At 30.8% G+C, this 26,101-nt stretch overlaps 3 protein-coding genes and 1 pseudogene across 3 annotated transcripts; 1 reads left to right on the forward strand and 3 right to left on the reverse strand.

The window, feature by feature from the left end:
- The first annotated feature begins 679 nt into the window (after positions 1 to 679).
- On the forward strand, positions 680 to 2,234 carry LOC129297068 (lamin-like protein; annotated as a pseudogene).
- Positions 2,235 to 6,835: 4,601 nt separating this feature from the next.
- LOC129297071 (putative receptor-like protein kinase At1g80870) lies at positions 6,836 to 9,358 on the reverse strand. Its single transcript, XM_054935442.1, has one exon. It carries the CDS (start codon positions 9,127 to 9,129, stop codon positions 7,075 to 7,077), a length of 2,055 nt encoding a protein of 684 aa, XP_054791417.1. The 5' UTR covers positions 9,130 to 9,358; the 3' UTR covers positions 6,836 to 7,074.
- Positions 9,359 to 12,187: 2,829 nt separating this feature from the next.
- On the reverse strand, positions 12,188 to 14,441 carry LOC129297067 (galactoside 2-alpha-L-fucosyltransferase-like). Its single transcript, XM_054935440.1, has 3 exons — positions 14,183 to 14,441; positions 14,003 to 14,081; positions 12,188 to 13,691 (listed from the first exon to the last, which is right to left on the reverse strand). The coding sequence occupies exons 1-3, from the start codon at positions 14,411 to 14,413 to the stop codon at positions 12,241 to 12,243; spliced, it is 1,761 nt and encodes a 586-aa protein (XP_054791415.1). The 5' UTR covers positions 14,414 to 14,441; the 3' UTR covers positions 12,188 to 12,240.
- Positions 14,442 to 23,039: 8,598 nt separating this feature from the next.
- Positions 23,040 to 25,416, reverse strand: LOC129297070 (probable fucosyltransferase 7). Its single transcript, XM_054935441.1, has 3 exons — positions 25,154 to 25,416; positions 24,984 to 25,054; positions 23,040 to 24,538 (listed from the first exon to the last, which is right to left on the reverse strand). The coding sequence occupies exons 1-3, from the start codon at positions 25,414 to 25,416 to the stop codon at positions 23,085 to 23,087; spliced, it is 1,788 nt and encodes a 595-aa protein (XP_054791416.1). The 3' UTR covers positions 23,040 to 23,084.
- Between the last annotated feature and the right edge of the window lie 685 nt (positions 25,417 to 26,101).

Consider the following 26,101-nt stretch of genomic DNA (forward strand, 5'->3'; position numbering starts at 1 on the left):
ATATTACAAAACGTCTTAATTAACAACATTTCCTAAAAATATAAAAGGAAACATGACAATAAAGTGTTTCCTTAAATTATGATAATGTCATAATTTTTTTTTTAAGTTTTTAGAAACTTTTCTATCATTAAAAAATTAATATAAATGACTAAATTACCTTTAATTCAAATATTAATTGCCATTTAAAAGTTTTATTTTAAGATTTACAATTGTTTCTTCTTAAAATGACAAGAATTCAACAACAATTTTTAAGTTCACATTTGAAATCTTGATATTTTTCAAATGTTACAAATATCAATTAGTATTCACAAGTTTTGTTTTTAATATTCACAATTTTTTCTCTAAAATTACAATAATTCAACAACAATTTATAAGTTTAAATTAATGATAATTTAATCATTTATATTATTTTTTAATGACAGAAAAATTTATAAAAATTTTATAAAAATTATAACATTTTAAAAGAATAAATATTATTTACATAATTTAAATAATAAATTTTAATCGGTATTTTCTCAATATAAAAATGAAGGATTTTTTTTTTAAAAAAAATGAAAAAGTGAAGCAATGGTGTAATGCTAATAATTGAGTCGAGCGTCATAGTTAACTGTAAGGCGTAAGCAAGCCAGCCAGAGGCGTCCCGCAGAGAAAGGAGCGAGACCAGCTCCCGCACACAAGGATGGCCAGTTCCAGTTCCTCATCCAAAGTGTGGACGTTGTCGTTGGTCCTCGCCTCCGTCGTCGCTTCCCTCTCCGCCGTCCATCTGCCACCGACCACATCGTCGGCGCCAACCGTGGCTGGAACCCCCCATATTAACTACACTCTCTGGGCCAACAACCACACTTTCTATGTCGGCGACCTTATCTGTTAGTCTCTTTCTTTTACCTTCTCCCCAACCATCTCTCTTTTTGTTCCTTCCTAGAATCTGAACCTGCTTTCCCTTTTGGTATCTCTCTCCTTTTTTTAATCCAACACATTTTTTTCCTTCCGAGCCAAAACAAGTCATGAAATTGAAATCTTCTACTCTTATCTCAGCTACTGTGCTGAAGATTTAGAAAGAAAGGGTTCTTAATCTCTTTCTGTCTCATGAGATTTGGCATTGTGTTTGATTTGGGAGGCAAACAGAAAAGAAAATGAAGCTTTTTTTTTCTTGTAGTGTATAATGGCTACTGTTCTAGATTATGCTATACTTGTTCTTTAACCAATAATTTCTTTCTCTCTTTTGAGCAAGGAAGGTTTCTGCTATGCTTCTTCTTCTTCTTCCTTCTTTGAGATGTAATCTCTGTCTGTCTCTTGAGATGTTTCAAGTATCATTCAGGTACCAGAATAAACAGTGCATTTCGTTTGATTCGGGAGGCAGAAAGAAGAAGAAATGAAGCTTTTTGTTTTAGTTCTCTAGCTACTGTTCTTAAAGATTTTCTTTAAAAAAAAATCTGTCTGGCAATGTGTGGATTTGAAAGAAGAAAAAGAAGCTTCTCATTGTATTTGACTGTTAAAGATTCTGCTATGTTCATTCTTTAAGCAATAATATCTTTCTCTCTTTCATCAAGGGACCTAAGCTATTTCAGACTGTTGTTAAAGACTCTGCTATACTTCTGCAATTCGTTGTTTTTGACTCTTTAGAAGTTTTAATTTTTGTGTTGCTTTTGTTTTTCTTGGTGGGTAGCATTCAGGTACCAGAAAAACCAGTACAATGTGTTTGAGGTGAACCAAACTGGGTATGATAACTGCACAACTGAGGGAGCTATTGGGAATTGGACAAAAGGCAAAGACTTCATACCCTTGACTGAGGCTAAGAGGTATTACGTTCATTTGGCAATGGCCAATGCTTCAATGGCATGAAAGTCTCTGTACTTGTCCATCCTCTTCCTTCTCCTCCTGCTTCTGCTGCTGAATCTGCTAAGCATTCATCCCCATCCTCTGCTGCTCCATTATTGCTTTCCATTAATGCTTTCTGGTCTCTGCTCATGTCTTCTGCCTTGGTTTGGTTTGGATGTGTGGTTGGATGATCTAGCAAGTGTGTTTTTTCTTAGGAATTTTTATGATTTATCATTCTCATTTTCTTTTTCATTCTTCCCTGATTCAATCCAGACATTGTTGTGTCATATGAGACTCCATGATTGTGTCAAACCAATACCATTCCCAATTCTGAAGGTTGTTGCCTTTCCAAACTTGAGTGTTGTTGTCTGTTAATTCACATCAAAGTATCGAAAGCTAGACTGATTATTGAATTGTTCAAGGCATTGATTCCACAATTATTGGTCAAAATCACGATCGAATTGGTCATAAACAAAAATTTCATTAAATTAGTTAAGGTACTCCATTTTCAATGCTATGATTCAGATTCCAGACATATAAAAAAGCTTATGATTGATGCTCACACATTTAAATGGAATTGAAATCAAGAACACTATTTTTAGTAAAAACATTAAGACAGGCACTAAAGTTTGATACATGCTTCTGGGAAATCGGTAAAGAATGTTCTCTTCATTTTGTATGTAATTATAGTTTATGTGTAGTTAGTGAAGATTCTGCTGTAATCACGTGGCTATGCATGTGCCTTCAATCTTAAGATGAGAGGTCTTGTATCATTGACTGTACTCTTGTCTTAATTACTGGGCAAAGTTTTAATATAAGATAAAGGTGTGGAAATTAGTTTTTTTCCCCCAAAAATATTGCCTTTCCTTAACTGCACTATGTTGTAATTTATACATGCATTTTGTTGTGATAATTAATTTTAATGAAGGGAAAAATTGGAAAATCAAATGTTTTTCACAGGTTTAAGGATATTAACCATGACTTCTTAAAAACTGTGAAGTTGATTAATTTTATCCTATAATCAAGAGAGGGTGGAGTATCATGTTCAAATTTTGCACTGAACTCAATTTATGACCGGTTGATCTTCTATGCCTGACCAAATATCTTTGGATGCTATTTAGCTTACTGCCTCTGGTTAACATTCGTTATAAGGCACTTTTAAGAGATATCATGTTTAAAATTATAAGATATTTTGGTTTTTTTAGAAGTAATTAATGAGGGTTTTTTTTTTCACAAATGCTATTAATAAATATTTGAAATTAATGAGATTATTTTTTAATTTACTTGTGGTTAAGTTATCTTATTAAATAAGGTGGATATAGAAAAATTTTATAATTTTTAATGATTTTAATTGTTTTATTTGAAAGTGATAGTTAAAAATGTCTTATAATTTTAAATAAAAGGAGTACTTATTTAAAAGAGTGAATTTTATTTCATGAGAAGTGCACATGTTATTCACACTCTATTCAATAAAAGCGTGTCATGTTAGATGAATGTAAATATAAATTAATTTTGTTATTGATTATAATAGATAGAGAAAAGTAATAAATTAAATAGGTGCTTTATTCTAAAATAAAATCATTACAAAATAATAATATAAGATATTATTTAATTGAATTGGTGTAATATGATATAGTATGTATGAAGTGGTGTGTCGAGTTTATCTAATAATTTTTTATTTTATGTTAGGAACCACAAAAACCAAAACAAAATGATTTTGATGATTTTTAATGTGATATTAAACACACTAAATTTCACAAATATAACAGTATTTCAAAAATACACCTCTTGAGTCGTGCTTTTGTGAACAAAGCCAACTTATTATAACGAGAAAATGACGTGTGATCATTGAAATAGAATATTGACATGTAAGTCTCATATGAACTAATTACACTATATTTTTTTTTTGAAATTTTTTTGACATTAAGTTTTCTTGCCATATTACCACCATATTAACCTTCTTGACATTAAGTTGTCACTGTTAAAATTGCAGTTGCCAACTTGTCATGAGTAATAATCAAAGTTGTCAATCATTATACAAAACTTATCATTGAACTTTATGTGACTACTAATCTTTAAAATCCATTAGTTAAATTTTTGAAAAGTAGTTATCATAGATGCGATTGTAGTTGCCATTACTTGTAACAAAAGTTATTTATCATTCTGAACTTATCATTGAGCTCCAACACTTGAAACCAAGTTAATTGTTATTTATAAAAAATAGTTGTCATTGGTGAAAGTGTAGTTGTCACTTTTAAATATATGGTTGTCATTAATTACGATCAAAGTTATCAAATTGTATAGAAAAATATTATTTAGGAGAGAACAACCTTTTAAATGGCACTCAAATTTTTTGAGAGATTAGTTTCACAACTACTGATTGTGGAGATGCCTGGGCAACAAAAAAAAAAATTGTTATACATAACTTGTTAGAGCTCTGGTGTAATTTCAAATTATGGGCACTATGGTATAACTTGATAAGGAAAATTAATGTCAGAAAATGATCTAAGAACTCTACTTTGATTAGCTCATTATTATGGAACTTATATGTCAATAAGCTATTTCAATGATCCTCATATGTTATTCTCCCTACTATAATTCATACTTGAAAAACATATAACAAACCATGCATATGAAGAATCAGTTTAATAGATTTGGACCTAGTGAGAGGCTTAAATCCACTTATCCAATAATTATCTCATGTGACATGACAATAATAATTCAATTTAATTGAATGATTGTAAAATGTTTTGTTATCTAATACTTAGAAAGTGAATCTCAAATTTTCAAAGAGAACAACATATGTGAAGAGTGTTTTGAATATAAAGATTGTTTTGAATTTTGGACAGAAAATATATTTTGATAATTTTTAAGTATTGATGAAATATAATTGCTATAATTAGTACACGCATTAAATGAATAGATTTAAGCCACTTGTAAATTTAAATCTGTAATTAACTTTTAAATTGATAACCAGAAGACAAATAACGAAACGAAGGGTTATTATGGTTCTGTTAGCTGTTACGAAAGCCAACAACTCTTGTTTCCCCGTAAGTGACACATTTGACACACATGTTTATGTATCTTTTTATGGTTAACTCAATCCTTTTTTCTAAAAAAAAAAATTATTACTTAAGAAGTCGCGAAATTGGTAGGCAATGTGATCCTCATTTGACTGATGACTTGTTGAAAAGGACTAGAGCATATCAACATGACATGATTACCATATAGTTAATATAATATATTAACAACAATATTGAAGAGATTTGATACGATCGCATGTTTGTTTTAGCACCGAATTTCTGGGTCCGAGACAGGGCCAGATCCGGAGTTTTATTGTTTTTTTTTTGGGCGGTTAAACTGAAAATAAAATAAAATGGGGGGCCAAAGTCTACTTTAAACTATTTTGCAAAGAACAAATAAAATTTTGCTAAAGGCGCAATGATGTAAGGGGGGCAAGGACCGTCTTTGGTTCGAGATTTGACATGGATTTGTCTTCTTTGGCACTTTAAAGGAACAAGACAATGTCATAATTTGCAGTCTTGTGGCCAACTCAAGAAGTTATACTCCTCCGATCTCATTTATAAGTCTCATTTTAGAAGGTGTATTTGGTCTCATTTATAAATTATGGTGTATTTTTTAGGTAATATTTGAGAGGTATTTTTAAAATTACCCTTCATGAGAGAGAAAAAGTAACAGGACATTACTTTTTAAATTTGTTATATAGGAGCATGTTTGAAATTTTACTTACTTTTATTCCTTGTACTTTTATTATATTGGTATTGATAAGGTTGGTAGAAATAACTTATAAATAAGATCGGAGGGAGTATGTTTGAAGACAGGAACAATATAAAATTGTTTAATAAAAAAATTTGAATGATGGGGATGGGGGAAGTGGAGGGAAAGGGAGGAAAAAAAATGAAGACATCCCTAGTCCGTTGGAAATGCTATCTCCAATTAAATTTAAGGGTTAAATATTATTTTATATTTAAATTTTTTCTTAGAGTTTTTTAGGTACTCTTAACTTGATTGAAATTATTTTATCCTTAAACATTTAAATTTCAATATCTCATCACCTTAACATTAACATATTTAACAGGTGTTATGTGGATCTCACTATTTGTGCATTTTTACAAGGTTACAATGTCATTTTTTGCCTCAAACTTTTCCTTTAAGGTTTACAATTACATTGAACTTGATTTTAGATTATTTTTATTCCTAAAAATTTGAAATTCAGTGCGTCATCACCTTACCATCCACAAGTCTAATAGTTTAGTTAATGGGTTACACTATTTGCTAAGCTAGCATTTTTTTAATATTTTTATAATAAAATGTTATATGTGAATCCCAATCTTCTTCTTCCTCTCCCCTCTCTCCTCTATCCCTCCATTCTCTCTCTTTCCTTTATTCCTCCAATCTTCTCTCCATGCTTTGCAACCCAATTTTGAACCTACTCCGAAACTAGGTTGCAATGGAGAAGAATGTAGGAGAGATAACGTGGAGGGGGGAGAGGGGAAGGGGAAGAAGAAGATTGGAACCTCATATAATATTTTATTACAAAAATATTTTAAAAAAAATACCAGCTTAACAAAGCATGAGCCCATTAATGAAATTGTTATGCATGTGAACAATAGAGTGATGAGGCAATAGATTTAAAATGTTCAAGGACAAATATGACCCAACATTGAGTTCAAATTACTCGCAGACTTTAAGCAAAAAGTTCAAAGACAAAAATTACCCTTAACTCTTATAAAAAATGCAAATGGTGGGGCCTATATAACAGCCATTAAACGTGTTAACATTGAGGTGATGAGGTAATGGATTTCAAATGTTCAAAGATAAAAATGACTCACAATAAAATTTAAAATACCTATAAATCCTAAACAAAAGTTTGGAGGGGTCCTTTAACCCTAAATCTAATAACGCTTGAATGTCATATGATAATACTAAAAGCTAGATAAATGCTTCAAAAAAGAAAAAGAAAAAGACAAAGGAGTAGCATTCTCATGGGTTAATACTTAGTGTTGTCCTGGTAATGATTGACTTTGTCATGTGATTTAGACTTGATTGGTCCATAACTTCATGAGACCATGACCATTCAGCAAGCACAAACCAAAAGTGACTACCATCAATACCATCATATATCAAGCCATTACAAAGCACCAAGAAAGTCATCTAGTATACATTTAACATACATTTCAACGCTACAGGTGCATTCAAACTCAGCACAAGATGAAACAAACAGTAAAATGAAGCCTAACAAAAAAATATTAACATAAAAAACCTATTCTGCAGTACCTTTTTGTCTTCTTCATGATTCATAAACCATAACCCCTTCAGATTCTTAACAATATCCCCAATATCTGGCCTCAATTCTGGATCTTTCTGTAAGCAAGAAAGTGCCATGTTGATGCACAAGCTTGCTTGCTCTTTGTTGTAATCTTCTTTCAACCTCTCATCTACAAGCTCTAAAATGTTACCAGATTGTGCCAATTGCTTACACCAGCTTACTAGATTGGCTTTCTCAAGCTTCAGTGGGGATAAAGGAATATGTAATGGTCTTCTTCCTGAAACAATCACAAGGATCAATACTCCTAAACTGTAAATGTCAGTCTTCTCCGTTGAGAAGCCATCAAATCCACCATATTCTGGAGCAGCATAGCTCAGCGTCCCTCTCATGCTGGCTGTGCTGCTGAAAAGATCTCCGCTTCGCATCTCGCTCCCAATGGAAGGACTGCTTCCTTTCTCTTTCCAACCTCTTCTGAAACTGAACTCCCCATTTTGATCATAGCCATTCTGATCCTCCCTTCCAAGTTTTTTACATCTGAAGAAATAAAACCTTTTACCCAAATCAAAATGTCGTACTTTAAACTTCTTCAACTTAGTCTGTAAATTTTTCAGGTTGCCTCTGTTCTTGCTTAATTCTGCCAGATTCTCTTCTTTCCACAACTCTTGCATCTTCCTATGCTTCTTATGATATTTCTTTTCCACTGATTCTTTGTTCTCAGCAGCGCCAGTGTCAGCATCTTTTGTGCTCATTGCTTGAAATTGTGATCCATTTACATCATCGGGTTTATCTGTTGGATTTGGATTTTCCAGTTCTGTTTTCTCAGGGATGTTCTTCTCTTCATCCCAATTAGTGTTTGGTGGATAAATCTGACTCCCTATCCACTCCATGACATAATCTTTACTGCATAATTCTGAACTTTCATCCTGCCTCCACCACCAATCTTTACCCCATGGTTTTTCACCTGGCTTTTCTTCATCTACTGATGAAGCATTAACATTTAACTCCTTACCATGATCAATGCTGGAAAAGTCACCATCATAAGGAACAAAGTTGTTATCCCAATCGTCCCCACCAATGTACAAACTTGAGATTTCCTTCCCCTTGACAGCACTTGTCCTCACTTCATTTTCACTGATGAAGGCACTAGAATTCACCGAATCCAAGTTCAAAGCTCCAACATTATAACCTGCTTTACTATACTTGGATGAAGGAGATGCCTGCAAAGTATCAGTGGCTGGGCTTTCTGCAGTTAAATTACCTGAAAACTCTTGGCTCTTCCATAGGTCCCGACTCTTATCACAGAAATTCCTACTAAATTCACCATCCTCCACTTTAATCCTTGACAATCCAAAATCCGAGATCTTTGCATGGTAATCTTCATCAAGTAGAACATTGCTTGGCTTAATATCCCCATGAATCACTGGAGGATCACATTCAAGGTGCAGGAATTCCAAAGCTCTAGAAACATCCAATATTACAAAAAACCTTGTTTCCCAGCTTAAACTGAAACAGACATTTTCTCCAAAGAGAGACTCCTGCAAGCTTCTCTTAGGCATATATTCAAACACCAAAGCTCTCCGGTTGTCCTCCATACAATATCCCAGTAGGGTCGATAGGAAAGGGGATGTTAATCCACCAAGAATCTGAAGCTCATTCTGAAACTCTTGCTCTGTTTGTAAACACAAAGCATCTAGACGCTTAATAGCAATAAATTTCCCATCTTTAAGCTTTCCTTTAAAAACTGTGCTAGACCCACCTTTGCCTATGACGTTTTCAGTGTGAAAGCCATTGGTGGCTTGCTTGAGCTCTTTGTCTGAGAATCTTTGGAGCTTCAAAGGAGAATTTGCATCAAATGGGATCGTTTTAGCTCTATGTACAACAGAGTACCAGACATGGTATAGAAAGTAAAGTATTGAGCAGAAAATAACAAGAGACGCTGAGATTGTGAGAGCCAGGAAAAGAACCATGTTCTTGGTGAAAAAATTGTGACTTGGAGCTGGAGGGAAGGATCTTGAAGTCATGTTGGAGATGGATTCTACTTCTAAGATTCAAAGGGTCTTAGATTCGAGATATTATTTACAGGAATTGAAGAAGGAAAGGTGAATGAAGAACTGGCTGATGAGCCTTCCGGTTTTTCTGATTCATGCCTATCTTAGGTCCCTGGTATCCAAATTTGGCTGCTTTCATGGTTTATAATATCAAAGCAGTTGAATTCAACCATGATCCATTTAAGAAAATAATAAACTCAAGTCTTTCCATCTGAACTTATGGACTTGGAAAATAAAACTAAATGTTTGACGGAGATCAATCTTCTTTAATTGAATTGGGATATGGGAGATGACAAGACAAGAGTTGACTTCATGGTTTTAGCTTCAAGAGTTTTCATACATTCATGCATGTTTCTATCAAAATCATAGTTTTAGTGGTTTATAATGTAAAACCAAACACGCTTGTATATTGACTAAACACTCCTTTGTTGAAAAAAAATTATTTATTACTCCTTCCACCTTATTTTATAAGATATTTTTTGAGGTGATTTAGTATCCCAAAATATATAAAAAAATGTTTTTTAAAAAATAAAATTTTATTAATGATGATTATTTCAATATTATCCCTCATTATTTCACAAAAATTTCTTTCCTCTCCCTTATTAATAAATGATAATTTTGGAAGTTTATAAAAAATTAAAATTATAATCTTTAGTTAGTTGTTTTGTTTTATCCCGTGTTTTCTGGAACTATGGTTCTTGTTTCTTACAAGAAAATTCGCTAGTATATTATATATGTGCCAACTATTAAGTGTTTATAATAATGAGATGAGACGAATAAGAGAATATGCAAGTGGATTTTGTGTGGTGGAAAATATAATAAAGAAGAATTCAGCCAAAATGTCATAAACGGTGGAGCCTACTCAGATGCTTTTCTGAATTTGACTTTTTATTAACAACCTGAAAGTGTGACTTGAGTTCAATCAAATCATTTTAAAAATTAATAAATATTTATTTGATTTGAACTAATAAAAAAACTTACATTCCAACAAACAATTATAATTTTGAAAAATCTCACTTAGGGCCTCATAGCATAGAATTTTGCATTTAAAGCAAATACAATCTAAAAACTTTTTACAGCTCAAGGGCCTGAGTAGAAATATATTTTAACAAAATAAGTTGTATTTGTCTTTGGACATTTTATTGTCAATTAAAGGATATTACATTATACATTCATAGATATTCATTTGTACTTTCATCTTGTATAATTTGTGCATTTTAAATTAAACTATTTTCACTGGTCCAACTATACATTATAGGACATTGTGTTGAGATTTTATAAACATTATGTTGTGTATTCATGGATATCTATTGTTATTTCATCCTGCAGAACTTGTACATTTTAAATTAAGCAATTTCTTTGACACCAATTGTTCATTAAAAGACATTATGTTAAGAATTTATAGACAACATATTGTGCATTCATAGAGAAAGGGAGGGCAAATGCATTTTTTTTATTAAAACATATTTTCACTCAAGGCACTTGGGTTTGCAGAGAGTTTTTAAATTTTATTAGGTTATAAATGCAAATTTTTATGCTTTTGAGGCCCTAAGTGAGATTTTCCCTATAATTTTTAATCAAATATTAAGCACGCCCTACATTCTAGGAGATGCCAAGATTGGAATAAGGAGAGAAGTGATCAATATTGGCTAGGTTTAGTGAAATGAATTAGATTTTTACAACATGACACACCAAGAAGAGATATGTTTATGTTTAGTACTTGACTATACTTCAAATGGAATATTGGTGTTGGTTGGTAATAAAATTAAATTTTTATTATTTTTCCTATTTTTAATTTTTTTTAAAAAAATGTTCAGTAATTTCTGGCAAGAAACAAAAATATTCAGTAATATAATAGAGAACCTTGACTGCCAAAACAAATAATAAAGCGAACCATGTGAGGGATGCCTTTGTCCCAATAATGGATAGCCTTCACAAATATTTTGTTTTGAGGAAATCTGGTCACTTGAGAACTAAGGCATACATGTTTAATTAACTTATCATATACACTAAGTGGACCAATAATCTCTTTGAATTGATAATGACATTTGATCATCTGATAGTCCTGCATTTCCGGCTCAATAAACAAAATCACAAATCCTGATAAAAGTAGAAGCAACATCAAGAGGACAAAACTATTTTATAAAGAATCCATAGGTAATAAATCAAGAAATGAACCCACTGGTAAGCCAGTAAAGGTGGGTTAAGTGTCCGTTTGATTACAAATCGATTTGTTAAAAATTCATTTAACAAAAATAAATTTAGTGAAAGTCAGTAATTATAATAAAATTTATATTTTGAGATATTTTTTCAAAAATCAAGTTTGGTAAATTAAAATATATTTGAATTTCATATAATTTAAAATGTTTTTGAATATATTATTACTAATAGAAAGGAAATTGATTTTTATCATTTATAATTTTTTCTACACAAATGCAATATATTATTAATGATTGAAAATATCTGTGATAAAAATTTTGAATAGCATAAAAGTTAAAATATTGGACAAAAAATTGTATAAATAATTCAATATACATTAATAAAAGCATCTGACTCGAGGAGTGGCATGATAAAATCAAAAGTTAAATGCATATTTTAACTCCCTCATTGAATGCCCAATCCCAATGCTCACAGTTAGTTTCAAAAGCAATGTTTACCTCGAGCAAATTCACTTTCTAAGGCTTTTCAAATGAACTTTCTAAAGGTGATGTGTATCTTTATATCCAAATTTAGTAGCTAAACAACTTTTAATTTTCAGAAAGTTATTATAAAGTACCTTTTTAAAAGTCAAAAGTAAGTTGCTTGAATGGACATTAAGTTAATAAAGATTTAGCTCATAATTTATCATAATGATATGAGAACATTGTTGGTAAGGTTTTTGTAAATGCTGTTGAACTTAAAGGTATGTCCTAAGTATAATGAGTTATTGGGGTCCAACTCATAAAAAAAAAATTGTCCGAAAAAAATAAAGTAAAGAATCCACATGTAAGGAACTTGTGTGTTTCAAAATATATATATTGATTGGGTTCAACATAAATACAATGAGCACATTAAAAGGTTTGTTGAATAGTCGTGACTAACTAACTACACAGAAACATTAACCAACTTTACTCCAGAGGAATAATCCAAACATGACCTCATGTAAGGGAAAGAAGAACTAAAATCTTTGATAGCCTTTCCTTCACAATTATGCTTAGGAGGAATGTGATAACAAGGCTCCATAGAGAAGTCCCTTTGACAAGGTGGATTGGGATGAAGAGTCCTATTTCCGACTAGCCTATGAAGAAGCCATGGCTTCAATCCTCCCAAACCTTGAGCCACATACCCAAAAGTAGATAAAGAAGTAGTCACCAACACATCACAAAGACTCAAAAGGTACATATCAGTCCATGCCTTCATGTTATGCAAATTGTTATGGAACTTTTGACTCCCTTCGTGACTTGGTTGATGTACTCCTACCACTTCTCCTGTAATGGTTGGTTCCGTCAAATACATAATTCTCAATTTCTCACCAAATTCAGGAAATAGCGATGCAACTAGAACAACCTTTAAACTTGGGTCTTCATGGGTTGAAGTCGAAGCCGCCGAATTTTTCTTGTCTAATTCCGGGAGCAACTTGTGCTGCAAGGTGCAACTTAAGAGTAGATCCATAACTGCTTCATGTGGGGTGGAATCAGGAGTGAATAGCCTAATTTGAAGGCCAATTTTCTCATCTGCTTTTGCTAAGTATGCATCATAGAATCTGCTTATTTGTCCCCAAGCCTCATTTGAAGGGTGAAAAAGGTAATTTCCTACATGGTGAAACACAGTGTCTCTCTCTGGAAACATTTGTGCAATCTCAAGGTTAAAGGATGGGATCATGGACAGAGAAGGGACAAAGTACTGGTCTGTTTGCAAAATCAAAAGAGGGACTTTTTGAACAAGCTTTTGATTATGATCACAGTGGAAAAACTTCTCAGGATCATCTCTGGTGTGTTGGAGATTCAGATATAGAACTGATGGTGAACTGTTCTTAGCCAACATGTTTTCATATGTTTCAACATGCTTAGGATTCCAAAAAGGAGAATCTTTTGAAAATACCCAAGTTGAATTCAGAAATGGCTCACAGAACAAACCCATCATGTCATTTTCAAATTTCACAAGTAGGACTCTGTCTGTGAGTACAGCATAAACAAATGAAGCAGCCATGCTTATGATTCTATTACCTAAGCCATTTGCAGGTGTCCAAACAAGGTACTTACACGTGGTATCCTCACTGTTTTTCTTAGACCTTAGAAGCTTTTTCATGGTTCTGTTGTAATATCTGGTCCATGGTCCACATTTTCTGTGAATTTTTTCATAATTGCGTAGTTTGGAAATGAGATATGAAGAGGGTTTGTGCGGAGAAGCTTTTCTATACAAGTGAGACTGAAACCTGCTTATGCATGATGCTTCATCAAAACCAGAAGCTTGAAGCCCATCATAAAGTCTTTCGGTGACATTTTTGACAGGTGAGATTGAATCATTTGTGAATCTTGAGCATGAAGAATTCAATCCTATAAATTATGAAGAAACTAGATACAAGTTAGCAAGATAGAATGTTACCACCATGCATACAAGGACCATGATCTAACACTAACATAGTTAATTTCACTTACGTGTACCTAACTTGGGTCATGGTTCTTAAGTGCATTTTTAAAACTATGCAGACAAACATTATAGGCTGATCAAATTAAAAGGAATAGGAACAACAAAATAAAATTATAAGGATTAAAAAACAAAAAAAAACAATTAAAATATAGGGACCTGTTGTATTTTCCCTTACTTTTTTTTTGTTTTTGTTTTTTTGGTAATAAAGTTGTATTACCTTCATCTGACTCTGTAAGATTCTGATAAGCTATGTCTTTTGTTGCTGTAATATTGAGATTTTCCTGCCAAACCCTTGACTTTTACAAGTTCATTAAGGATAAAGTGTGTGAGCTTGGATCAAAAAATGAGGGAAAAAGGAAACAAAGGAAAGACAAGGGGGGAAAGGTATTGTAAATACCTCTGAGGAGGTTCCATTAATATCTGATGCATTGGTTGAGAGGTTGTGAGGTCTTCTTCTTCCTAGGATGTCTTTTGAGAAACCCTCAGAATCAGAAAGATAGAACGTTGAGTTCTGGTACATTAATAATGTAATTATGAGCAGTAAAGAGAAAGCCATGGCAAACAAAGCAGAGCATGTCGTGAATCTGTTGAAGCCCGTCCCCACCATCTTGTTGTTGTTGTTGTCCATCGCGGCTGCTTCTTCTGACGCTCAGAACCAGAGCTTTAATGGCGGAAATCAGACCAAAGCCCTTTGACATTACCAACAAGCACATAATCAATCAGCGTCCAAAATTGAAGCCAAAGTTTTTTTAAAAAAAAAAACAGTTATCTAATAAGAAGAAAAAAGAAGCATACTGCATATCTGCACTCTCAATGAAACAAAACGCCGGCTTTCTCAACCTTTAAAAAATTGTTGTGGAATATTAAAAGGTGAGATGGTAAATATCTTATATTAATTATAAATTATTATGAGTGAAGATTTGATTCATAAATTTTACGTGAATATTTCTGTTTCTATAATAACAATATTCTCTTATGCTTTAAATGCACATACTATATACACACAACACACACATACATACACAAAGAAAAGAATAATAATGGTTATTTATTATTCATTTTTTTGAATAATTAATTTACCTTTTTCATAAATTTGAAACAATTTTCACAAGGTTCTGAATCATGTGCCGGTGGTGTCCAGGAGTTAAAGCTATTTTCTATTCTATTTTTTTAAAAAAAATTGCAATGCAACTTATTTATTTAATCATGTTTTTACGTAACAATTGAAATTGAGAAACATCACAAATTTAAAGTAACAATTTAATAATTTAAAAAATGCTCATAAAAATTAAGTAAATAATTTCATTAAAGGATATGACACTTATTCACCGAGGAAAAAAAAAAAGATATGACACTTAAATAAATATTTCACTATGAAAGATAAATAGTTTTAAAAAAGTACAATTCAGAATCTTTTCACCAATATCTGTAAGCTTCTATATGCTTATATATATATATATATATATAGCATACACTTAATACCAGATGATGTTTCAGATGAGGTTATTGTATTGCTATTGTACCAGATTCATGATGAAGCCAATGTCTTCTGGTTTGAGAGCAAAAGTTACAGCTTTTTGTTCTTGCAAGGGCAAGGCTATCAAAGAAGACGCTAATAATAATACATAAATAAAACAATATCAAACTCAATCAACAAAGAAGAAACTTAACAGAGTGCTCACTTGTTTGAAAGAAATAAAATAAAATAAAATAGATTGATAAAGAATGAATTAAACTAAAATAAAATTATAAATTGACAGAAGTGATGATAATAAAATAAAATAAAATAAAAGCCATGAGGCGATAAAAGAAATAGGAATGGTGATTGACATCAATAAGGTCATGAATCTCCATTCGCACCCATCCGTCATTCTGTTGCTCTCACCTCTCTATAATCCTCACTATATATCTTTATTATTTTATAATCTAGAACCAAAAATTCGAGCAGGCCATGTTTATTCAAGCGGCTTAAATAAGCCCGACCCAACTTTCTGAAAAATTCCAATAGCCAAGCCCGACTCCAAATTTCTTCAAGCTTCGGAAGGCTTGAATACTTGAATTTCATTTTTAAAATTATTTTCATTTTAATTTTTCTCTAAAATTATGATGGACCCCATAGCACGGGTGACATAGCATTAATGGCAACGAAACTTGAGGATGGTAATCATGAGCATGGTGACATAGAAGGAACCCAATACTTCCAATCCAACGTACCTAAAAACCCATTACAACATATTGGAGGTCCAATGATAAAAGCCCGAACTAAAGCCATGAAGCAAGCCTTGTTTAGTCTTGTGCAAGAAGTTCAAGAGCTTGGAGAGCATTGGGGCACTCCTCTCAAGCTCAAAGGAGAGCATCTATACGTGTATAATGTATTTAGAATCCAAACTTATGAAGAGTCAAGCCCAAGAGATACAGACCTTAGCCCAATGCAATGAAGACTACAAGTTGAGCCTCTTGCAAGCAAGGAGGCATGAAACCCTAGTAAAGAAGTCAAGGGTGGCGTGATTTTAAATCCTTTATGATCCCTTGATTGTCTCCTAAATTATTTCCTATTTTAATAGTCCTTTGATTTGATTTTCTATTTTGAGTCTAGTCAAAGGTTAGAATTAATTATAGTATTAATTTCTAAATTTTGTAATCCCATAATTTTAGGATCACATCTTCTAAATTATGTGGCTGAATATTTATCATTATTTTATATTATTTCTCCTTTTAGTATTAGGAAATTAGGGTTTTAATTTTAGAAAATATTTTTTCTATGAGCCTATATAAATTAGGCATGCTCCCTATTGTAAACAAGACAGAAGTTGAATGAAATTATTCATTTTAGAGTTTATAACTCTTGTGAGCCTTAGTGCTTTGTGGTGGCATCCCGTGTGAGAAACAGACGTGATCAAGAGCGTGATCAACTCTTGTGGTGTCTTCAAAGGTTGAGGTTCCTAGAGGCAGGTGCTCTAGAGGATCTTCTCCTTAATCATTATCCTATTATTTACTTCATACCTTTCTTTATTTTCGTCATAAATTTCGTCCCTTTTCTTTTTGTTCTTGTGTTTTTGTTGTTTCAGGGTTCTGTCCCTAAACTAGCACGATTCTGCTTCCGCGTCCCCTATCAAATTATTTTTTTTATTTTATATAAAATATAGAAATATATTTTTACTCAAATTTTTTTAAAAAATATGTGGGTCTTAAAATATAAAATTAATATTAAAATATAATTTAAATATTATTTTGAGATATTTTATAGATTAAAAAATAAAATATTACAATATAAATATTTTTTTAAAAAAAATCTATAATAATGCACTTAAATATATGATATTTTAGTATAAAATGATTTAAAACTTAAAGAATTAATTAATATTTATTATATTTTATACATTTTAAAAAAAATAATTTTTTATTTGGGTATTTGGTTTATTTGGTTAACTTGAATAAGCCCAAAATATTGATTTTTTTTAAAGTGTTAAGCTTGGCCTTAATTTTATTTGAATTTATTCAAACTAGCCTGTCGAGCTTGATTGAAATTATTAATTTTATTATAATCTTATTTTAATCTATTTTATTTTATTTTTTTCTAGTAATCAAACAATGCCTATGAGTTAAAAAAAAAAAAAGAGAAAAAATAATACCTTACAGTAAAAGACAGGCTGTCTTCAACAGCTCTGAAAATATTCAACTAGTCTATAGAGAAACAGATGCATATACATACATAGGATGGTAATAATGAACAAATGATATGTTTCCTCAAACGTTTCCGGACACTAGAAGTTTCCCGAATGAGCACTAGTAGGGGAATCAAAGTCTCTCTGTAAATGCAGAAATTTCGAACATTATGTACATACACTTGAAACATCCAGAAATCGCTGTAACCAATTTAAAATATAAGTTATTCCAAATTATTTTTGACTCATTTTTTCTAAAAATGTTTGGGTGGAAGGGGGGTTATTACATTCTTTTAATCTTGGGATTCTCGAAGATTACGATAAAAGGATAAATCACATGAATTTAAATTTGATAAGTGAATTAAGTACATTCATTTAATAAGTACTTCACATGATACAATAATAATTTTTTAATTTAATCGAACAGTTATCAAAAATTTTATCATATATGTGATACTTAGAAAGTACCAAATTTTGAATTTTTGGAGTGGAGAGCATATGAAAATGAGTGTTTTGATTGTGAGAATTATTTTAAATTTTTGAAAGAAAATGCATCTTAATAATTTTTAAGTATTGATGAAATTAAATAATTGTAATTAAAACATTTTTTAAATGAGCATATTTAGAGCATTCATTGAATCTAAATCCAAATCTTACAAATATTATCATGTTATTATCACCAGAGATTTTTTACCAGATTTGATTTATAAAAAAAAATTAGACTGTGTTATAAATTATAAAATACTTAAAAGAAAGGGATTAAAAAGTTTTGGTTTTAAGAACACAGCCATTAAGCAGGACGAATGCATTGTAATCTTCAACGATGGCTTGAGATTGTCGAGCCCAAAACAAGAAATTTATTTCTGTAAGAAAATAAATTCAAAATATTTTTGGACTCATAAATGGCAATTTGACCACGATGCTATAAAAAAATTACTAATATACTATATTTTTAAAATTATTTTTCCAAATATTACAAATTTAAAAGTTAGTTTGAATCAGTTCGAGTTTTAAATTTTTTTTTTAAACATGACAAACCTTAACCTTTATCAAATCGAATTCAATACTTCTACTTTTTCTTATAAAAAAACTTGATATGACAGACATGACAGGCTATGGTGTCACGCCATATAGTCCATAGCATGTCACACCTTATAGTACATAGCCTGTCACACCCTATAGTATTGTTTACCACTATCCCACCCTAATAGATTATTGCACTCTGTAGTTTCTAGGAATTCAATACTTCTACTTTTTCTTATAAAAAAACTTGATATGACAGACATGACAGGCTATGGTGTCACGCCATATAGTCCATAGCATGTCACACCTTATAGTACATAGCCTGTCACACCTTATAGTATTGTTTACCACTATCCCACCCTAATAGATTATTGCACTCTGTAGTTTCTAGATATGAGAAATAGGCCAATCTCATTCATATAGGCTCAACCCTTAATAGCTCAAGCTCATAAGTTTGATTATCCTATAATTCATCATTTTTTAAAACTCAACTTTTATTTAAAGGGCTCAAAACTAAGCTCATAAGTCTGCTTTTATTTTTTTATTTTTAATTTTAAAAAATTAAAATTTTCAATTATAATATTTTATATTTTTTAAAAATACAAGTTTAATGTTTGCTCACCAAAATAAAATGGGCCAAAAGGGCCACCCTAACCTTGGCCACTTCAAAATTCAATTTTCCTATAAAAATGTAATTTTTCAAGCTAAATCTCTTATGAAAATGAGTTTAAATGGCAGCCTGCCAAGCTTAGCTTTTATCTTTGACTTTAATAGGTTTCCTTCCCTTCATTTTGAAGAGAACTTGGTCCACACAAGAGGAGGGGGGAGGGGCTCTTATTCCTAACTATAATAGGTTTCCTTTCTTTCATTTTGAAGGAAACTCAATCCATGCAAGAGAAGGGGAGGGGCAACCCACGGTGAAGGAAAGGAAACCTATTAAAGTCGTGAATACGAGTTGAACTTGACGAGCCGCTATTTAAACATGTTTTTATAAGGGTTTGGATTTAAAAAATTATATATTTTTAAAAAAATTGAGTTTTGAAGCTCGAGCCTGATAAGCCCTAAAAAAAAGGCTACGATTAGGGTAGCCCTTTTATGCTCGTTATTTTAATGAATATTATACCTTGTATTTTAAAAAAATATGAAATATTTTAATTTTTAAAAATTAAAAATAATAAAAGCAAGCTTATAGGCTCAATTTTGGGCTCTTTGAATAAAAGTTAGGTTTCAGAAAATAATAGATTATGGAGTAATCTGGCTTATAGCTTGAGTTCTTAAGGGTGTAGTCCATATGAGCCAGACTCACCTCTTTTCCATTTCTAAAAACTATAGAGTGCAATCATCTATTAAGGTAGGGTGGTGGTAGGCAATACAAATAACCTAGCATGTCTGTCACATCAAATTTTTTTTTTTAAGCACAAGTACTGAACCCAGTTTGATAGAGATCAAGTTTTGTACTTTTATGTTTAAAAAAATTTGAAACTCGATCTAATTGAAATCAAGTTTTAAATTTATACTTTCTCCGTTTAAAAATATAATATGTTTTTAACCAAATATTATTCCCAAATAAAGTAGTTACTTGTCTTTAAATTAACATTATTTTTTCATATTTATCCCTATTTAATATAATGTTATACCCTAAAATATATATATATATATATATAAAGTGATTTATTTAATAGGGGTACTTTTGAAAAAAATAATGATTATATCTTAAAAAATTAAAAATATCTTATATTTTTTAACAGTAGAAATAGTATTCAAGAAAATAATTTTAAAAGTGTAGCATATTGGTAATTTTTTTTCTACATACGATGGTCAAATTGCCCTCATAATAATTAAAACAATAGTAGATATAAAATAACATATTGGCTAATAGCTACTCCCTCAGTTTTTAAATAAAAGTAAACTTTAACCAACTCATACAATTTAAAAAAAATTGATAAATTCTAATAATTATATTTAAAATTAAAAAGTTTGAACTAAATGATATTTTAATTAACCCTTTATTTTTCCCTAATATAATAATAGTATCATTTAATTCAGAATAATTAAAAAATATCATAAATACTTCCAAAAATTATTATTTTGTTTAAAAAATAAAACATCATATAAAAAATTTGTTTAGTGAGGCAAATCGAGAAGGAATAGGTTGATTCGACTTTGGCTTTAGTTTAATGTTTTTTTGTTTTTTTACTGTCTTCAGTCTTTGCTTCCTGTTGTTGATTGTTTTTACTTGGAGTTTGCCTTTTTTTTTTTTTTTTACGCAATGCATCCTTTGCTGGTAAAAAAAAAAAAATCAACCTAATAGTCATTGTTGCATATAATCAAGGGAGAATGATAAATAAAAACCTTATAAAAATATTAATATTAAATTAAAAATTTTATTACTGAAACATGATAGAAGGGATATTAAAATTTAAAAATGTCAATATTAAAAAATTTTAATTTGATATTAATATTCTTATAAGGTCCTCATTAAACATCATATTATTTCTTTATATTTCATTCCTTAAATAAAATTATTTTCCTCTCTCCCTTATGATGAAAGGTAGTTTTGAAAGTTGATAGAAAAATTAAGATCATAAAACTATATTTAATTAACTACGTTAATATGTGTAATTTTTCTAAAAAAAAAAAACCTTTACAAATTGTTAGAACTAGGAACATAAGACAGGCTGATCGAGCTACCTGTTTAAGCCTTTGTTTTTTTTTTTTTTTCAAATTTAGGCTTTAAAAATTAAGATATTTTTATATCACGGGTAAAAGCCAAACTCTTTTAAGCTCTAAAAAAAAAATTGGATTCAGGCTACTTTCGTTTAAACCCATATTTTTAACCTTAAAAAATAATGATATTTTATGTTTGGATTTTTTTTTTGGTTAAAAATATGTTTGGATTAAATTTATACTTATATGTTTTTGTGCTTTAAAATTATATTTGTTTCATTTTAAATTTTAGAAGATTTTAATTTGCACTTTAAAACATGAATATAATATAAAAATGACAAATTAAATTTTAAAAAATTAAGAAAATTTGAAAAATAAAAAGCGGGCTATCATATCAAACCAAGCTCTAAACCTAATCAATAAGATTCAAGTTTAAAAAATTGATTGATATTAAAATAACTAAGTTTTTAAGCTTGAGCTCATATGAGTCAAGCCCACTTATTTGTAGACTTTATATGTTGAAATGGAGGGATTATTTATTATGAGTTACTTTTGGAACTACTATTCTTGTTTCTTACAAGAAAATACTTAGGTTTATTGTATTTACTGGCTATCAAGTGTTTACATTAAAAAGTCAAATTTATGTACTTAACGTTGTATGCTTACTGTATTTATATTTAATCAAATTATGATAAGTAAATCTTAATTAATGTTTTAACAAAACTAATGACAAAATTTATTATAAAATAAATAATCTATACAAAATTTAAATATTTTGATTTAATTAAGAACAAGTTATAATATATACAAAGTTAAGTATATAAGATTTTTTTTATATTAAATAGACCATTTAAGAGTTTATACATGCGGATTTTGTGTGTGGTGTAAAATATAATAAATTAAACAAGAATTTAGCCAATTGTCATAAACGGTGGAATCTGCTCAGACGCTTTGCTGGATTTGACTTTTTGTTAACAACCTGAATGTGTAACCTGAGTTCAATAAAATCACATTAAAAATTAATAAATATGTATTTGATTTGAACTGACAAGAAAACTTACAAGTAAAACTTATAATTTTTAAACAAAGTTTAAGAGCGTCCAAAATCCTCAGAGATGCTAAGGTTATAATAAGAAAAGAAGTGATCATTCATCAACATTGGTTGAGTTTAGAGAAATAGGCTAGCTCATCACATAACCAAAATAATGTTTGATTTTTTATTAAAAGATATGTTCATATTTAATACTCGATCATATTTCAAATAGAATTATCTTCAAGAAGAAGACATATATATAAAGAGAGACAATATTCCAAGAATACCATATTAAGTATATTCTTAATTACCAATAAAAATAGTTTATATAACATAAAATTTGATTTGTTAATAAAAATATAAAATATAAAATTTGATATATTGGACAAAAATATATAAATAATTCAATATACATTAATAAAAGCAACTAACATTAGCGGTGGCATGGTAAAATCAAAAGTCAGTTATAAAATCAACAAATATTTTACACTAAGCAAATCCACTTTTAGAGGCTTTTCAAATGGACTTTTTGAACATGATTGTACCCAAATTTGGTATCTAAACACTTTTGGCTATTAAAAAGTTGCAAAAGTATTTTCTAAAAATTAAAAATAAATTACCCAAATAGATTCTAAGTTAGTAAGAATTTGACCTATAACATGATATAAGGACATTGTTGTTAAATGATATGTAAGCACTCATGAGCTCAGAGACATGTTATAACTCTAATAAATTTTCAAAACTCAACTCTCCTAAACATTATTTTATCCAAAATGGGGGAAAAAAAAAGAATCCACTAGTAAAAACTTAAGCTATGCAATATATATATATATATATATATTGACTAGGTCCAACTGAGATAAAATGAGCACAGCAAAAGGTTTGTTGAATAGTCATAACTAACTAACTAACTACACAGAAACATTAACCAACTTTACTCCGGAGGAATAATCCAAACATGACCTCATGTAAGGGAAAGAGGAACTAAAATCTTTGATAGCCTTTCCTTCACAATTACGCTTAGGAGGAATCTGATAACAAGGCTCCATAGAGAAGTCCCTTTGACCAGGTGGATTAGGATGAAGAGTCCTATTTCCGACTAGCCTATAAAGATGCCATGGCTTCATTCCTCCCAAACCTTGAGCCACATACCCAAAAGTAGACGCAGAGGTAGTCACCAACACATCACAAAGACTCAAAAGGTACATATCAATCCATGCCTTCATGTTATGCAAATTGTTACGAAACTTTTGATACCCTCCATGACTTGGTTGATATACTCCTATCACTTCTCCTGTAATGGTTGGTTCCGTCAAATACATAATTCTCAATTTCTCACCAAATTCAGGAAATAGAGATGCAACTAGAACAACCTTTAAACTTGGGTCTTCATGGGTCGAAGTTGAAGCTACCGAATTTTTCTTGTCTAATTCCGGGAGCAACTTGTGCTGCAATGTGCAACTTAAGAGTAGGTCCATGACTGCTTTATGTGGGGTGGAATCAGGAGTGAACAGTCTAATTTGAAGGCCAATTTTCTCATCTGCTTTTGCTAAGTATGCATCGTAGAATCTGCTTATTTGTCCCCAAGCCTCATTTGAAGGGTGAAAAAGGTAATTTCCTACATGGTGAAACACAGTGTCTCTCTCTGGAAACATTTGTGCAATCTCAAGGTTAAAGGATGGGATCATGAACAGAGAAGGGACAAAGTACTGGTCTGTTCGCAAAATCAAAAGGGGGACTTTTTGAACAAGCTTTTGATTATGATCACAGTGGAAAAACTTCTCAGGATCATCTCTGGTGTGTTGGAGATTCAGATATAGAACTGATGGTGAACTGTTCTTAGCCAACATGTTTTCATATGTTTCAACATGCTTAGGATTCCAAAAAGGAGGATCTTTTGAAAATACCCAAGTTGAATTCAGAAATGGCTCACAGAACAAACCCATCATGTCATTTTCAAATTTCACAAGTAGGACTCTGTGTGTGAGTACAGCATAAACAAATGAAGCAGCCATGCTTATGATTCTGTTACCTAAGCCAATTGCAGGTGTCCAAACAAGGTACTTACGCGTGGTATCAACGTTGTTTTTCTTAGACTTCACAAGCTTTTTCATGGTTTTGTAGTAATATCTGGTCCCAGGTCCACATTTTCTGTGAATTTCTTCATAATTTCGTAGTTTGGAGATGAGATATGAAGAGGGTTTGTGTGGAGAAGATTTTCGATACAAATGAGACTGAAACCTGCTTATGCATGATGGTTCATCAAAACCAGAAGCTAGAAGTCCATCATAAAGTTGCTGAGTGACACTTTTTACAGGTGAGATGGAATCGTTTGTGAATCTTGAGCATGAAGAAATTTCCAGTCCTATCAATTTTGAAGAAACTATAAAAGAGTTAGCAAGCAGAGGATGGAAACTCTGACTACCAAAAAATTAGAAAATAAATCATTTAATCCTATACTTTTCACTCTATTAGAATAAACTCAATTCTTAAACTTTGATTGATTGTAACTAAATTCTCAATAATTTTTATTTGATTAAATCCCTATAGTTTTATCTATATATTAAAATGTTGGTTCTTATATTTTATAAAATAAAATTATCAAGAATAAAGTTATTATTAAAGTTTAAGAACTAATGTTTTAAATAACTAAAACTACAAGTTACTTTGAGTTAATGTTTATGAATAAAGTTATAATTGAGTTGAATTATTCAAATTAAGGAAATGAATTACAATTGAGTTAAAATATAAAGATTAAATAATTTTTTTATTTTTTTTAATTTTTTTCTTTTTTGTAACAAAGTCAGTACCTTCATTTGACTCCGTAAGATTCTGAGCTCTATCTTCTGTTTCTGTAATATTGAGAATTTCCTGGGAAAGCCTTGACTTTTCCAAGGTCATTAAGGATAAAGACTAAAGAGTGTGAGCTTGGATCAAATCGTGAGAGAAAAAAGAAGAAGAAAATAGGAATTGTAAGTACCTCTGAGGAGGTTCCACATTAATATCTGATGTATTGGTTGCTCTTGCTGTCAATCCTAAGTCCTTGGTGGTGACGTTATAAGGTCGTCTTCTTCCTAGGATGTTATCTTTTGAGAAGCCCTCAGAATCAGAAAGATAGAACGTAGAGTTCTGATACATTAATAATGTAATTATGAGCAGTAAAGAGAAAGCCATGGCAAACAAAGCAGAGCATGTCGTGAATCTGTTGAAGCTCATCCCCACCATCTTCTTGTTGTTGTCCATGGTGGCTTCTTCTTCTGCTGAAGCTGAGTTTTAATGGCAGAAATCAAACCAAACCCCTTTGACATTACAACAAGGCACATAGCCAATCAGAGTCCAAAATTGAAGCAAAACTTAAAAAATAAAAAAACATTTATCCGATAAGAACAAAAGAGCATGCATACTGCACATCTGCAACAAGGAAACAAACTGCCGACTTCCCATCCTTCAAAAAAGGAACAACCTACGGCATATAATAATCAGTGGCGCAGCCACATTCGGGACCACGAGGATGTAACATATTTTAGGTTAGAATATACAAAACTTCCCTCAAATTTTGGTCAGCTGCACAAAATCCTGGTCACTTTTAAAAATTTAAAATAGGTTAATGAAAATTCTAGACATTAAATTATTACACAAATAATATTTTAGTTCCTGAACTCTTAAAATATATGAAAACTCTTCTCAACTTTTAAATTTTAAGCACCTGAAATCCAAATTTTAAGTTAGAAAAAACGGCTATTATTTTTAAAGTTAAAATGAGTATTACTTAGTATACAATTGGGCCCCACAACTATAAAAACTACAAAAGTCACGGTTGTTTTTTTCAACTTAACAATGAAATTTCAAATACTTAAAATTTAAAAATTCAAAAAAGTTTTTACACATTTCAGAAGTTCAAAATTCAAAATAATATTCGTGCAATAAT

This window comes from Prosopis cineraria, unplaced genomic scaffold (genome assembly GCF_029017545.1).
Source record: "Prosopis cineraria cultivar Desert tree isolate PC_DT_omini unplaced genomic scaffold, ASM2901754v1 PC431, whole genome shotgun sequence".
NCBI lineage: Eukaryota > Viridiplantae > Streptophyta > Magnoliopsida > Fabales > Fabaceae > Prosopis > Prosopis cineraria.